This window comes from Anolis sagrei, chromosome 5 (assembly GCF_037176765.1).
Source record: "Anolis sagrei isolate rAnoSag1 chromosome 5, rAnoSag1.mat, whole genome shotgun sequence".
NCBI classification, from domain to species: Eukaryota; Metazoa; Chordata; class Lepidosauria; order Squamata; family Dactyloidae; genus Anolis; species Anolis sagrei.
In genome coordinates, this window is record NC_090025.1 from 157,895,501 (window position 1) to 157,911,184 (window position 15,684).

The 15,684-nt window shown below is 38.4% G+C and overlaps 1 protein-coding gene across 1 annotated transcript in view; it reads left to right on the top strand.

Annotated features, from left to right (window-relative positions):
- Nucleotides 1–15,684, top strand: part of UTP20 (UTP20 small subunit processome component) — an 84,558-nt gene that overhangs the window by 46,596 nt on the left and 22,278 nt on the right. The window contains exons 31-43 of the mRNA XM_060777234.2: nucleotides 879–1,023; nucleotides 2,268–2,355; nucleotides 4,108–4,251; nucleotides 4,625–4,675; nucleotides 4,759–4,911; nucleotides 7,578–7,733; nucleotides 8,482–8,622; nucleotides 9,110–9,247; nucleotides 11,345–11,484; nucleotides 13,102–13,181; nucleotides 13,779–14,077; nucleotides 14,690–14,829; nucleotides 14,976–15,132. Of these exons, the coding sequence (XP_060633217.2) occupies nucleotides 879–1,023; nucleotides 2,268–2,355; nucleotides 4,108–4,251; nucleotides 4,625–4,675; nucleotides 4,759–4,911; nucleotides 7,578–7,733; nucleotides 8,482–8,622; nucleotides 9,110–9,247; nucleotides 11,345–11,484; nucleotides 13,102–13,181; nucleotides 13,779–14,077; nucleotides 14,690–14,829; nucleotides 14,976–15,132 (1,832 nt within the window). The remainder of the gene's footprint in view (nucleotides 1–878; nucleotides 1,024–2,267; nucleotides 2,356–4,107; nucleotides 4,252–4,624; nucleotides 4,676–4,758; nucleotides 4,912–7,577; nucleotides 7,734–8,481; nucleotides 8,623–9,109; nucleotides 9,248–11,344; nucleotides 11,485–13,101; nucleotides 13,182–13,778; nucleotides 14,078–14,689; nucleotides 14,830–14,975; nucleotides 15,133–15,684) is intronic.

The following is a 15,684-nucleotide window of genomic DNA, read 5'->3' on the forward strand; positions in this document are numbered from 1 at the left end:
TCAGTTTTGACAGGAGAAAATGGAAGGTGGGGTATTGAGGACTTGGAGGATCATTGTCGGTAGAAGAATCACCCTATACCTAAAGGCAACATGTAGCCTGCAGGCCACATCCTTGATCTAGATCTTTGCCTATTAAGCTAACTTTTTAAATTATTTGCTCATTTTAGTCAGTTGTAATATGTAGTCTGTGGCGTAATGTAAAATAAACATGTAGTTCACATTTCATCAGCCCACACACTGCCTTGCCAGAGAAAGAAAATATGCCACAAAGATGATGAATGAAGAACAAGTAGTTAACTCTTCGTAAATCAGAACAACATATTTACAATCATGTGATCAGCTCCATTGACTCATATAATACCCTTTTATGAGAGATTTAAAATGGTCTTCCTTTGTCCCTGGGGAGAATTTCCCCCCAACAGCTCAAGAAGTGAGAGAACATTCCAAAATCTGTCTCTCTCAGCTGCTCGCTTCTTCTCTGTTCTGCTGCATAGCTCAAGCCTGAACAAAAATGTAACAGTATCCAAAACTCCTAGGCTCAGCCTTCTCCCCGAGCATTGCCCAACCAATGAGCTTCATGCATCTTATTTTACAGTTGACACACATACATTTACTGATTCCTTACATGATCCAACAGAGTCTGTTGGTACATTTGATCGGTTTTATCTATGTTCTTTTTAGTTTTAGTTGCTTTTTAAAAATTATTCAGCATCAAAATTGTATTTATATTATTTTTTACTATTAAGGGTTGTAACAGTGCCCCATGCCTTTTCCTAAATAGGGATATCTTTCTTTGTTTTCCTGTTTGGAATACTGAATATTATTTATTAATATTACTTATTAATTTTAGAATAACGTAAAGCCTGTCTTTTTTTCAGATGTTCCCACCCTGGGTATAAAGCTCATTCTCCCCCATGTCCCTGTGATTCTTCAGTATCTCAGCAAAACCATGTTCACTGTGGACAAAATGAAGAAGAAAAAGTATAGAGCACAAATCAGTAAAGAACTGAGCATCCTTTCAAAGTAAGTGGCTCCTTGGTATTTATAAGATTATAAATTTATAAAAGGTCTCTTAAATACAAACTTTGAACCAGTTACTCTATGCTTTTGGGAAGTTGGAGTTTTGGGAGAAACAGGCTGTGACTTGCAAACTCTGTCTCAGAGTAAGTTACATCATGCTGTATTATGTTGAGAAGACTTCAAAATTCACATTAGTAAAAGTACAATTCTCATATAATAATTCAACTAAGGATATACTATTCACAAAATAAGTAACAGATATAAAGAATAGCATATAGAAACAGCCAGTCCTAATAGGTTCTGAAGCTTTCTGTGAATTTTGAAGTCTTCCTGACATAGTAATACATAGTAACTTACTCTGAGACAGAGTTTGCAAGTCACGCACATACATTGTTGTTTTGTTGGTTGTAGCCATAGATATCTGTGAATTACACACAGAAACAAGATGTGGGCTATGTTTGGCGGGCAGTTCAATTCAAGAAATGATTCCTGACACAGAAGACCTCTAAACACAGATTTCTTAAATGCACATAAGTGCAGCCTTTATCTCAGTGTTGGCTACCATGATTCATAGCAATTCATTGGATTCTCAAGATACCTTTAATCCAGTGGTTCCCAACCTTTTTTTGACCAGGGGCCACTTAACCAGGACCCATTTTGATCAGGGACTACTCTCCAACATTAGTACCAAAATGGTTAGGAATTGGTTTTTGGTCAACTTTAGATTCAGTTTGGTATTTGGGGTGCTGATTCAGAAAATTGCATTGGATAGACCACATCAGCTCTAATTTCTGATAGAAAATATATGCAATCCAGTAGTCGCCATCTGCTCACCCACAGAAAACCATATTTAATAAGCCTTGGCACTATAAGAGGGTTTTGTGAGACCAATCACTCTCGTTGCAACAGTGTAGTAATGGTGAGGTCACGAACCATATTTTAGTTCTTGCGGATCACTGGTGATCCACGGACCACAGGTTGGGAACCACTGTTTTTTATCTAATGCTTTCTGAAAGGAGGCACTGGGAATCCTGTTATTCCAAAGGTGGTTAAATGGTTCTTTTTGTGGATGTTTCATAGCCCAGGAATTATTTTCCTTTGGAGAGTTGCTTGGTTTGAGTAGCAGTCCAAAACACCCGGAGAACTAAAATTCAGGAATTGCTTGAAACATTTTAATTTATACAGTTGAATTACTGCACTGTGATAACTTATGTATCCTCATAACCTCTTGCTTCTGTTTTGTATAGAATCAGCAAGTTTATAAAGGATAAGAACCAGAGTTCTATCCTGATTGGCCTCCTTCTCCCCTTCCTTCACCAAAGTAACATTATGCAGGTGGGTTTTGATTTATGCCTGTGGAAACCCACACTTCTTTTCATGTTGGGATTGTTTTACTAATACACTTTCATAATGCTGTTGCTTATTCTTGTGCACTGCTATGAATGTTTCGGACGTGTTATGAAATACGTTCTTTCTATTGTGATTTATTTTTTAAAAGTGATAATTATAGTACCAATGGTTCATAACTCAGCTTTCCCATGTACTCAGTATGGCATCTAATGTAAGTACTGTCCTTCAACATGGAAACCCCACTTCTGTTACTAATATGTGAATAATTATATGGAGCTCCTTTGAAGTATTTTTGTAAGAATGATTGAGATAATATGTTTTAAGCTCTTTGAGTGCTTCCAAATAAAAGCTGTGTGACTATAAAGGTTGAGAAGCAACTGATCTAACATTTAAACTAAAAATTATTTCCATGGTTACAAAAAGCAAGGAGTAATCATGCTGTTCCTCACAGAGGTGAAATGAAAGTTAATGTATTGGAAATGTAAGTAAATAAAACTTTATTTTTATCCCGTCCTATCTCCCCAAGGGAACTCAGGGCAGCTCACAAACATTCAATGCCATAAAAATACAGCAAGCTTACCTGTCCAAACGTATCTCCCTTTATGAACCATTATGGAGGTTAAGATCATCTGGGGAGCCCCTGCTCTCTGTTCCACCTCCATCGCAAGTGTGGTTGGTGGGGATGAGAGACAGGGCCTTCTCAGTGGTGGCTCCTTGGCTCTGGAACTCCCTCCCCAGCAAGATTAGATCAGCGCCCTCCCTCCTGACCTTTAGAAAGAGAACAAAGACGTGGTTGTGGGATCAAGCCTTTGGCTAATAAATAATGCAGTACAAAGAATAATTAAGGAACATGTGCAATGACAGTTTGGAATGGCTATGATATACGATTTCTGCATCATGGGATTTTAATATTTATACTAGAATGTTTTTATGGTTTGTCTGAATGTTTAAATTGTATGTATGTCTTGTGTTTAATGGTTTTAATTGATTGTAAGTTCATTTAGTAATTAGTTATATGCCTCCATAAACCTGCACGAGCTCTCTGATCCTCTGGGGAGGCCCTCTTCTCACCCTCACCACAATCACAAACACAACTTGTGTGGATGAGGGAGAGGGCCTTCTCTGCTGTGGCCCCTCAGCTCTAGAACTCGCTACCTGGTGAGATTAGGCAAGCCCTCACCCTGGTAGCTTTTAAGAAAGACCTAAAAACCCTAACCTAAAAACTACAGCTCTGTCCTGATGATGCACTTTCCCCCTGCTCTTTGGCCTTTTTTGTGTGCCCCCCCCCCCCTCAGAAACACACTCTCCCTTAGAAACATATTCTACCTATCTCATCCAGGGTTTTATCAATTTCTATCAATTTTATTCCCAGTACATTTGGCCCGCCCATTGTGTCCCATTTTCTTTTATGTCATTTTGGAGCTGTTTATTTTATTTTATGTTATGCGTTTATTTTTCATAGTTTCATAGTTCAGACCTACTTCTTATACTGATATATTCTTTCATTTGTGAGATATAATTAGAAAAATATGGTCTTATTTGTCTGCACACAGGTGGATCCTTCGTTATGTATTTCTTCTTCTAAATATTGACTAATGTGCTTCTGTTGACCTGTGTTCTTTTAATTAAATCTTACTTTCTCTGTGATTCACAGAAAATTTCATAAAATCACTTCTCATAATAAACGCATGGTTTTCTAGCTATTTTAGTTCTTCACAATCTCTCTCTTTTTTTCAGGATACAGAGATTGACATCCTGGAAACAGTGCAAAATTTATTGAATCATTGCTTGAATCCCACAAGCTTCCTCAAACCTCTGGCCAAGCTGTTTTCTGTTGTTCAAAACAAACTCTCCCGGCAGACGCTCTGCATTGTTTTTGAGGTATTGGAAATAAGCACACAGGGAGTTTATTTTCTTAGTGAAGCATATAATGATTGGTTGATATTTTAATGCAGGAAAATATGTTTGTTTTGGGGAAATAATTGAAGAAAATTTTTATGTTGAGAAGCTTCAAATAATTTGAGTTTTATATATTGTTGAAAAGAAGAATGAAAGTCATACTTTTCTTTAATGTTTATCTTTTATGTTTTAGCTTTTAATGTCTTTTTCTTTTTTCCTGTGTATTTGTAGAATGTTAGTATAATTTGAAAACTTCCAATAAAGAATATTATAAAAGCAAATCAAGCAGTACTAAATTTGCCTTTGAAAAATATATATGTTTAATTACTTTTCAATCTTTTTTTTTTTTTTTTAGAGTTTATCACATTTGGATAGTAACCTAAAATACATTACTGATACTGTTAAGGTATGTAACTTTTCTGTGGATCCAGTTAACCTTTTTTGCATCATTGAGATGTATGCCTTCATTAAACTTTTTGTCCGTTGTAGTTGAATGCTTTTGATTCTCGCCATCTTGATGATATCAATTTCGATGTCCGCTTGTCAGCGTTCCAAGACATTACTTCTCACATCAAGGCAATGAAAACAGTGGATATCAATTACCTCATTCCAGTTATGCATAACTGCTTCTACACTATACAGGTGAGTCATACCTGCATGAAAATTATATCTCTTGAACTATGTTGTGGTGCTTTTGGAGTTGTATTCCTTTTTCTAATTCTAGCGGGTTGCCATATTACCTTCTTGGAGACAAAACAAAGTATCTTATGACTAACAACATGAGATATGATGGATTACATCTCATATTTTATAATTTTGAAAACGTAAAAACCCAGTAAAAACTTTGAAATTGCCATTATTGTATTTAGTAAAATACTTAAACCATATCTTTAGCATACCAGAATTGTGCATCTTAGGCAAAAGATCTATAAACTGTCTTAACATACTGTATTTATATTCCACTCTATCTCCCTGAGTGGACTCAGGGCGGATTACAGAACACATATATAGCATTAAATGCCATTATACAATTAACAAGGACAAACAATACACACAGACCGAGATAATGGCATTTCCTATCTTATCCGGCATCTTGGAGGTTATGCTGAACTCCAGCCACAGGGGTGGGGAAGGTGGGGGGGGGAGTGCTGTCTCTCCATCTTCCATGCCGAGGAACTCTTGTCTCCCCGCCAAAAGTGGTACCTATTTATCTACTTGCATTTTGGCTTTGAATCTGCTAGGTGGGCAGGGGAGCTGGGGCTAACAGCAGGTGCTCACCCTGACCCGAACTTGAAGTGTTGACTTTTCAATCTGCAGGATTTTTCTTCAGCTAGCGGTTCAGCTGCTGTGCAAAGCCCGGCCATCTTAGAGTAACATTTTAGTTAGCTTTCCGATACTGTATGAAATGGTAACTGGAAGAGAATTTATTGTTAGAGACCTGTAAATTTATCTTTGACCAAGAGAATAAAGTACATTGGCCTATTCCTCATAAGGGAGTAAAAAAGAGGCAATTGTTGAATAATAAATGCTGAAGAAGAAAACCATGTGGGATTGTGGATATTTAGAGCACCTTGTTCAATGGAGCTATAACCTTCTGGCAAACAAACTAGTCCAATGTGGGCTAGGCAAAACTACGGTGAGGTGGATCTGTAATTGGTTAAATGGACCAACCCAGAGGGTGCTCACCAATGCTTCCTCTTCATCTTGGAAAGAAGTGACAAGTGGAGTGCCGCAGGGTTCCGTCCTGGGCCCGGTCCTGTTCAACATCTTTATTAATGACTTAGATGAAGGGTTAGAAGGCAGGATCATCAAGTTTGCAGACGACACCAAATTGGGAGGGATAGCCAATACTCCAGAGCACAGGAGCAGGATTCAAAACGATCTTGACAGATTAGAGAGATGGGCCAAAACTAACAAAATGAAGTTCAACAGTGACAAATACAAGATACTCCACTTAGGCAGAAAAAACGAAATGCAAAGATACAGAATGGGGGACAATGCCTGGCTTGAGAGCAGTACGTGTGAAAAAGATCTTGGAGTCCTCGTGGACAACAAGTTAAACATGAGCCAACAATGTGATGTGGTGGCAAAAAAAAGCCAATGGGATTTTGGCCTGCATAAATAGGAGCATAGTGTCTAGATCTAGGGAAGTAATGCTACCCCTCTATTCCGCTTTGGTTAGACCACACCTGGAATATTGTGTCCAATTCTGGGCACCACAATTCAAGAGAGATATTGACAAGCTGGAATGTGTCCAGAGGGGGATGACTAAAATGATAAAGGGTCTGGAGAACAAGCCCTATGAGGAGCGGCTTAAGGAGCTGGGCATGTTTAGCCTGAAGAAGAGAAGGCTGAGAGGAGAGCCATATATAAATATGTGAGAGGAAGCCACAGGGAGGAGGGAGCAAGCTTGTTTTCTGCTTCCCTGGATACTAGGACGCAGAACAATGGCTTCAAACTGCAAGAGAGGAGATTCCATCTGAACATGAGGAAGAACTTCCTGACTGTGAGAGCCGTTCAGGTGGAACTCTCTGCCCCGGAGTGTGGTGGAGGCTCCTTCTTTGGAAGCTTTTAAACAGAGGCTGGATGGCCATCTGTCGGGGTGATTTGTATGCAATATTCCTGCTTTTTGGCAGGGGGTTAGACTGGATGGCCCATGAGGTCTCTTCCAACTCTTTGATTCTATGATTCTATAACACATCAACGAAAATCAAGGCCCATCTGCCCTGCCATGTCATTTCATGTGGCCCTCCAAATGCAAGACTACAACTCCTGCATTATTCATCATTAGACATCATGACTAGGTCTGATGGGAGTTGTGATGCAGTAACATCTGGAAGGCTACAGTTCAGTTTAGTCAAGACACCGGAGTCTGAATTTAGATGCAAGGCTTGTGGGTATGATTTCTGGCATTAAAATGTCATTTAACTTTTCCCCAAGGATTGCAATTCAGTTATCCTGAGTCCACATGGAGCATAATCAGAAGTGGTGGGAACTGTCATTCAGTAACATCCAGGGACCCAAACTGGGTAAAAACTAAAGATCATCAAACACAATGTAAAAAATTACAGTTGGCCCTGTGTATCCATGGATTCCCCATCAATGGATTCAGTGGCCTTTGAAAGCAACCATAAGGCTGAACCATAAGATTTCTTGGGTTATTATTCCTACTATAGTTATCTTGAGCTGCTGTTGTCGGAGATGGTTTGATTTAGATGTACATTGAAGTACGATTTTTAATTATTTTAACCACTTGTTTTAAAGTTATTGCCTCTCATTGCCATGCCATCATTCTTTTCTTTCCTCAGCTAGGGGAAATGTCTTTGAGTGACTGTGCTGTCCTCTGCCTCAATGCTATTATTAGCCTGCTTGCTGAAATGGATCATACAAAAGATGAATACAAGGAAATAATCCAGCACACTCTTCTGGAGGCTTTGAGAAAAGGACTGAAAAGTAAAACAGAGGTAAAAGGCTTATTCTGTATAGGAGCCCTTGGAGAAACATGATCTCTACATTGCTGGACAATACAGATCTTGTAATTTTAGCTGTAAAATGCATATTTATGTATATGTCTGAACATGTTCATGCATGTAATTCAGTGTGACAGGTCCTTAGACTGGATTTTCATTGATCAGGGATTGAAGTCTTCTTTAAAAAGCAGTATTAAAAACTCTAAAATTAGGACAGTAAATAAAGAAAAACACTCTGAAAACAGAGGAATTCTAGACATGAAACAATCAGGGCAGCTAATCACCTCCCAACAAAGGATTCCCGTAGGCAGGAATCACCCAGGCTGTGGTTTCCTTCATTAAATCAATCTACTTGTAGTGTGGACTCCCTCTTCTCTTTCTGTCTTCCACTTTGTCAAGCATTATCATCTCTAATGGGTCACATAATATGTGTGAATTGCAGCAATCTCGGTATAGTCTTCTCTTCTAGTGAGAGTTTAGACTTGATCAGACCTGGGAATCATTCATTTATGTTTTCGTAATCCATGGTATCAAAGACAGAGGTTTATTCTAACATGAAATTAATACTGGGAAGAGAAAATGATTTTTAGCTGAGATTTCTGAAAGAGGAAAGCCTGATTGAGATTTGCTTTGAGCTCTATGGGAAAAACTATATGTGATGACTTTGGAATTATAACATACTAAAATATCGGCTCAGGCAAACATTATTACATTTTTTGTTTGTGTCACATGCTGTGTTCAGAGCATTCAGCAGGATTATACCACCTTGCTTTCCTACTTGATTCGAGCATTTCCAAAACATCCAGAATATCAAGACTTAGTTCAGCTGACAGACTACCATGATCCAGAGATGGATTTCTTTGAAAATATGAAGCATATTCAGGTAAGAAGAGCAGTTCCCTCACTTTGCTCTTTCATTGCTTTTAAATTATATGATCATGGGAAAGGTAGTAATATATACCTTTTCTTTTCTTTTTATGGATTTTATAGGCATTTACATGGTGCTCTATCATTTTAGAATATTACAATTATATTATTGTGCACTACCTAGATTCTTTACGACAAATGCTATAGACCAGTGATTCTCGACTGTGGGTCCCCAGGTGTTTTGGTCTACAACTCCCAGAAATCCCAGCCAATTTACCGGCTCTGGGAGTTGAAGGCCAAAACATCTGGGGATGCACAGGTTGAGAACCACTGCTCTAGACAGTATGAAGTAAAGAAAATGAATTTTAAAAAGCCTCATCAGTAGTGTTTTTTTGTTTCAGCCCATTAAGCAGACCCCATATTCGGTATATTCATAGAATGTGCACTACTATAAACATACAATCAGTGAAAACAGCCTTGGTCATCTTTGGTATTTCTTTTAGATTCACAGAAGGGCACGAGCGTTGAAGAAATTGGCCAAACAACTAGCTGAAGGCAAAATTATACTGTCTTCTAAATCTCTTCAAAATTACATTATGCCTTATGCAACTACAACCATCTTTGATGAGAAAATGCTTAAGGTGAGTTTTAAGCAAGTTGAGTACCCCTTAAGACCCATTTCTACCATGAAGGTTCATGATCTTTATGTGACTGCCTGTTTTCCCTTTTCTAAGTAGAGAGGAAGTTGAAAATAGAAATGTGCTTTGTGTCTGTAGCTGCACTTTCCATAACTCTTAAGAGCCTGGCTATTATAACAAGTTACTGTAATATTTTATTTTGCTCCTTCAGCTTCCTCAACTTGGGCTATAATTTCTGTCATTACTTACCATCGATTATGCTGAGAATGACTGTTGGCAGTTGTAGTCCAAAACTTCAGGGGGGCAGCTTTAGTTTTTAAAGAGGATGGAGCTCGTGTTAAACTGCTTCAGGGAAGTGGACTACACACGATTTTTAAAAATAATTCCCTAATTTAAATTTTACTATATAATATTTTACATGTAAGTTATTTATTTCATTCTAGCTTGGATATCTGACATTGTCCGGGTTATTTGTACAAAATGCCTAAGGTTGTGGGTGAACTACAACTCACATCATGCCAGGTTAACCTGGAAAAACTCCATCAGTACTTAAAGTTTGTTATGTTGGGCGAGTTTGCTCTAGATGCATCATCAGTGGGGTTCAGTGTGTGCTGTGGCTGCAGGGTAAACTACAACTCCCAACATGGTGAGACAGTCCCTTCAGTAGGTTGAGTTAGTCATGGGGGTTCTGTGTGCCAAGTTTGGTCCTGATCCACAAAGCCAAATTCATCCATCAGTGGATGTCACAGTTTCTCTGGTTGTAGGTGAACTACAACTCCCAGAAAGGAAGGTCAGTTCCCCCCAAACCTGTCCAGTAATCAAATTTCAGAATATCAGGTATGTGTGCCAAGTTTGGTCCAGATCCAACAGTGTTTGGGTTCACAGTACTCTCTGGATGTTGGTGAACTACAACTCCCTCAAATCAAGGTGAATTTTCCCCAAACACCTCCAGTATTTTTTTGTTGATCATGGGGGTTCTGTGTGCCAAGTTTTGTCCAGTTCCATCTTTGGTGGAGTTCAGAGTGCTCTTAGATTGCAGGCGAACTATGCATCCCAGTACCTACAACTACTATAAATCATGGAGAATTCTCCCCAAACCTCTAGCATGTTCAGTTGCTGATCAGTTCCATCTGTTTGCTGGGTGCCATAAAAAAGAATAGGAACATGTAAGGGAGAGGCAGTGGGCGGGGTCATGCAATGATGATAGTTAGAAATACTGGGATGTCTGTGGTGGAAGAAACACATAAAATCTAGGATGAAATTGTCCTTGTTTGAATGCCTTCACTTGGGTGGAGGGCAGGATTGTGTTTGGGGAGGACATTCGCATGTGCTCTTTATAACCTGTAATGTCATTCGAGGTAGGGCCATTGATGTCTCCTGAGTAGTGGGAGCTATAGCTGTTTGTGGAGGCAGAACACCCCAGTCACATACACACATACATTTTCACTTTTAATATGTGTATAGATTATGTTGCTCTTTTAAAGGGACATATCTGATTGTTCCTCTGCCTTTATCTTCAGAACAACTCTGTGAGGTAGACTGAGGTGAGAGTCATTGATTGAACCAAGCCATCGAATCATCATCATCAACATCTAATGAGCTTTATCAGGCTGGATGTACACTGCCATATAATGCCATTTCAGAATACAGATTAACTGCATTGAGTTGGATTATATGAGTCTACACTGCCATATAGTCCAGTCCAATGCAATTAATCTGTATTCTGAATGCATTCTATGGCAGTGTTGATCCAGCCTGAGGGAGTGAGAAAACTAAGATTTTGGACTTCCTCGTTCTTGTCCAGTGCTGTCATTACAGTCTGACATTATGTGACTGTAATATTTAAAGAAGAAATCAATAAGAGCTTTGTATAAATTTTTCTGGTTATTGGTAACTGTTCTGCTCACTTACAATATTCTGAATGTGAAGCAGAATCACAAATCTTGCAAAGCTGCCATTCCATTTTTGTTGTATTTCCGCTGTGACTGCGTGGAGTGAGAGTGGGATATTGATGAAAGCTATATCTACATCATCATCTATTTAATTTAAGACAGATTTCTGTATTGACTGATAACTTTAGGCTTGTCTTTTGCTTCTTAGCACGAAAACATGATAACTGCTTCAGTTGAAATGGTAGGAGCTGTTTGCAGGCATCTTTCTTGGTCAGCGTTCCTCTATCATCTCAAACATTTCATACACGTCTTGCAGACAGGACAGATCAATCAGAAACTGGGTGTCAGGTACAGTAAATATCACTTCAAATGGTTACTATCATTTCTTATATTTGAGTAAATAGCACTGAAGACAGTGAACTGAGAAAGCATGCATATGCTTTTAGTGTATCTCTTTAGGATTGTAAAGCTGTCACTTGTAAAGAATTGCTGTCTGTGTATTAGGTTGGGTTGAGAATTCTGCAGCCCTCCTGAAGTTGAACTGCATCTCTCAGCATTCCTCGCGTTAGATAAGCTGGTTATGGTTGCTGGGGATTGAAGTCTAGATAACTTTGGGGGACTGCGGGATTCCTATCCCTGCATTAGAGAACAGTTTTATATGCACTGTGATTTTAATCTTGGATCCAAAGAGCCGCTTTCAGCTTCATTGGACTCAGAGGCTTTCTCAGCTTGTTTGATCAGCCAATTCTGTTGTTCTATCATAATGTTGCTTCTGGCTGTATTTTAAAGGCTTGTTTTGGGAGCTGCTGTTCAGTAAGCTCAAAGCCAAATTCATCCATTTATTTATACGCTCTGTTTCCACATAATTGTGTTCAAAATTGTTAATAATGTATTCAGATGAATGTAAATATCATAACAATTCAGATAATAAAACAAGAATACTTACAAATTAGCACAGTGCTAGCAAAACAAACTATATCGTCATCCAATACAACAAGCTAGAACATGCAAAGAAGCCAACATAGTCCTACAAGTATGGAGAAAACAGGAGAAATATAAAATCTAATAGAACAATTAAAATTTCATTATTTATAGGCCCAAATAGATTTCTATCATAATACATGCATTCCTAAAAATGTATAATTCTAGTACATGCTAACTTTTGCAGGTAGAAACAGAAAAAGGAAAGTCAAAAGAAGTTCTGTAGGTTAAGAACTTGAACACGAAACTTTTAATTCTTAGAAACTACTCATGTTTTAGTTAGTATAGGCCAGGCATGGGCAAATTTTGGCCCACTAGTTGTTTTGGACTTCAGCTCCCACAATTCCTAACAGACAATAGGCTGTTAAGAATTGTGGAAGTTGAAGTCCAAAACACCTGGAGGGCCAAAATTTGCCCATGCCTGGTATAGGCCATTTTAAGAGCAGTTATAAGTATGGATCCTTGGGTGCCTTTTGCACACTCTTTTTTATGACCTCAGGTATGACAAACTAGTTGATATGTTCTTTGAATCCAATCCATTTCTCATGGCATATTTTGCTTTGAGTTATATCTGTGCTGCTTTGAAAATTCTCATATCTAATTTACTTTTTAAAATTGCACTGTTATATTCTTGGTCAATACTTGAATTATTCATGTTATACTTAATTTGCACAATCAAGATTACCCAAATAAGTAGCATCACATTCTGGCAAACAAGGACATGATGAATTGTGCAAGATTTTCTTTTGAATGTGCGTCCTGTGCTGCAAAAGAAATGAGTTAATGTAGGATGATTTTTACTACCATAACCCTTGTAGCTTGCTAATGCAGCATGCAGTGACAAGTGACATACATGCTCATTTCACGTTAATATGTGTTTGCAATAATTGTTAGCTTTAGCCAAGACTGGTTAATTCTGCTGATTTTTCTTCTTTAGTTCAACTTTTTAAACCTCTTCTTTGTCTTCCCTAATCTCTTTGACAGTGTACTAGTTATGGTGCTGGAGGCTTTTCACTTTGACCATGAAACTCTTGAAAAGCAACTTGATATGATCCAAAAGGAAGGTAAACATCTATGTCTGTATCCAAAAGAGTGGGCTTTCAACTGTTCATTAATAATACCTGTATCTGGCTTAATGTAATAAAATAACTATATGACTTATTATTTTCATAGTTGCTTTTGGTAATCCTTTCTTATTCTTATCACAAGACTAACTCATTGTAGTTGTTTTATGTGTTGTATTGTAGCAAAAATTATAAATATGTACTAGAGGGTGTCTATTCCTTATCTAAAATGCTGTGGAACATTAGAAGTGTTGTATGTACTGCATTTGTGAGGCTGGAGAGAAGATAACTTGGAGAGTTGTGGGATTCCACTGAGCACTGTGCTCAATAACATTGAGAAGATGAGACCAATGTATAGCTTCTCTCCCACTGATCTTGGCATTATTGCTTCTGGGCATTAAACTGGCAAGGTGAACCCATGCTTTTAACTGCGGACCCTTAGGGTTACAAAACAGCACCATTTACATACAAGAGGGTAAAACTGATAGATTTGGGAGAAATAACTGGAGTTGCCATTCAATAGCATCTCAGTGACCCTACTTGCTCATCCCTACCTAGACCAACAGAGTTTCTTCCTATTTTGTCATGTTGATGCAGAAATCATGGATGTTGAGGCCGCAGAGGAGAATGAAGCCATGGAAGTGGAACTTAGTGATGAAGAAGAAGTCCCAGAATCTGGGAAGGATCTTTCTGAGGCTGCCAATGAACAGAAGGACTCTGTTGCACCTCAGCCTGATCAGCCTGCAAATGAAGAGCCTGAGGACTCCCAGAAACCTCCAAAAGCAATTTCCTTTCTGCCTAGGAATAAAGAAGAGTTGGAAAGTCTGATCATGCATATTCAGGATACTGTAACTGGCAGTATCTTGCCTAAATTGCATAGATGTCTCAAAGCAAAGGTACATTTCTTATATTTCATTCTTTTCTTAAAGGGTCTAGGAATACATCTGGTGGCCAGCTTGGTGATAGGCTCTTCACAACATTACCTAAAATATAAATAGCAAGTATGAGGGTGGGAGATTCCAGTCTAAAACCTTGGCGTGAAGGTTGTCGTGGGTTTAAAAAGCTGTTTAAGGCAATTTCCTGTTCTTCATATGTTCTTGTATGAAATTAAACAATTTGTAAAAATGTACAGATTCATCTGGGTTTCTGCTTTGCCTCAGAGGTTCTATCATCTCCTTTCTGATACGTATTTATTTATTACACCATGACTCTTTCCTATCTTACAAGGAGATCAGGGTAGTTTGAATGGACATCTCTCACTCTTATTTTATCCACAGAGCATATTTTAAATATTGTGTTAGACTGAATCAATAATTTGCATCGTTGTTTCCATCTTAATTACCATAATTGTATGAATGACATCTCACCAGATTAATCCCAGATCTGGGCTTTAACCCAGGCTTTGGCACAATACTCGTTCTTGTGTAGCATCTCTGTCTCCATCTAAATGTTAAAGCGATGCTAAGAAGAGCTGAGAAGTGATGGGCATTTGTCTCTATTTATTACAGGTCAAAAGAGATGATGAGCACAAACTTGTGAAATCCAAAGTTGTGAACGATGAAGAGGTGGTTCGGGTGCCCCTAGCCTTTGCAATGGTCAGGCTGATGCAGTCTCTTCCGCAAGATATCATGGAAGAAAACTTGCCAAGGTATAGTCCTGGCTATTGTAAATCCTTTAGCTATTTAGTTATTTTGAGTGATTTTGATCAGCAACCTCTTCCATTTAAGCTTGTGTTTAGCTCTCAGTTTCATTTCTCTTAGTGACATTTCTCTCTCTCTCTCTCTCTGCTTCCAGCATTCTCCTGAAAGTCTGCTCCCTTCTGAGGAACAGAGCTCAGGAAATTAGGGACATTGCACGCAACACTTTGATGAAAATTATGGAGGTTCTAGGGGCACGATACCTGCAATACATCTTAAAAGAGATGCAGTCAACCCTTGTCCATGGTTACCAGGTTGGTTCCTCCTTCCTTCTTTTTATTAGATAAGCAAAGGATTTGTTTATGGAGGAAGTGAGAGTTCAGCTCCTTGACTCCATACCTCTGTGTAGTAGTTTGCAACCAAAGAATAAATCAAGGACAGACAGGAATAATATGCTGGCCATCTAGCACCATGTTTATTTCTCTTTCTGCTAGTTAGAATAATAGAGAACCATAGAATTATAGAGTAGGAAGAGACCTTGTGAGCCACCCAGTCCAAACCCCTGCCAAGAAGCAGAAAAATCGCATTTAAAGCACCCCTGACAGATGGTCATCCAGCCTCTGCTTAAAAAGTTTGATGTGATTGGACAATACAAAATAGCTTTTGAAAGCTATTTTGAGAGTCTCTTCATCAGGATATAAAGCAGGGTGTCAGTATTTTAAATTAATATATTTATGTGTATAGTTTGCACCCCAGTGGCCCAGACATTTGAATATTTCTTGTTCCTGATTACTAGATGGTAATCTCTTTCAAAAAAAAAAATAGGAAGAACAGATTATAACTGTGACTTCCAAATTGTGTAGAGG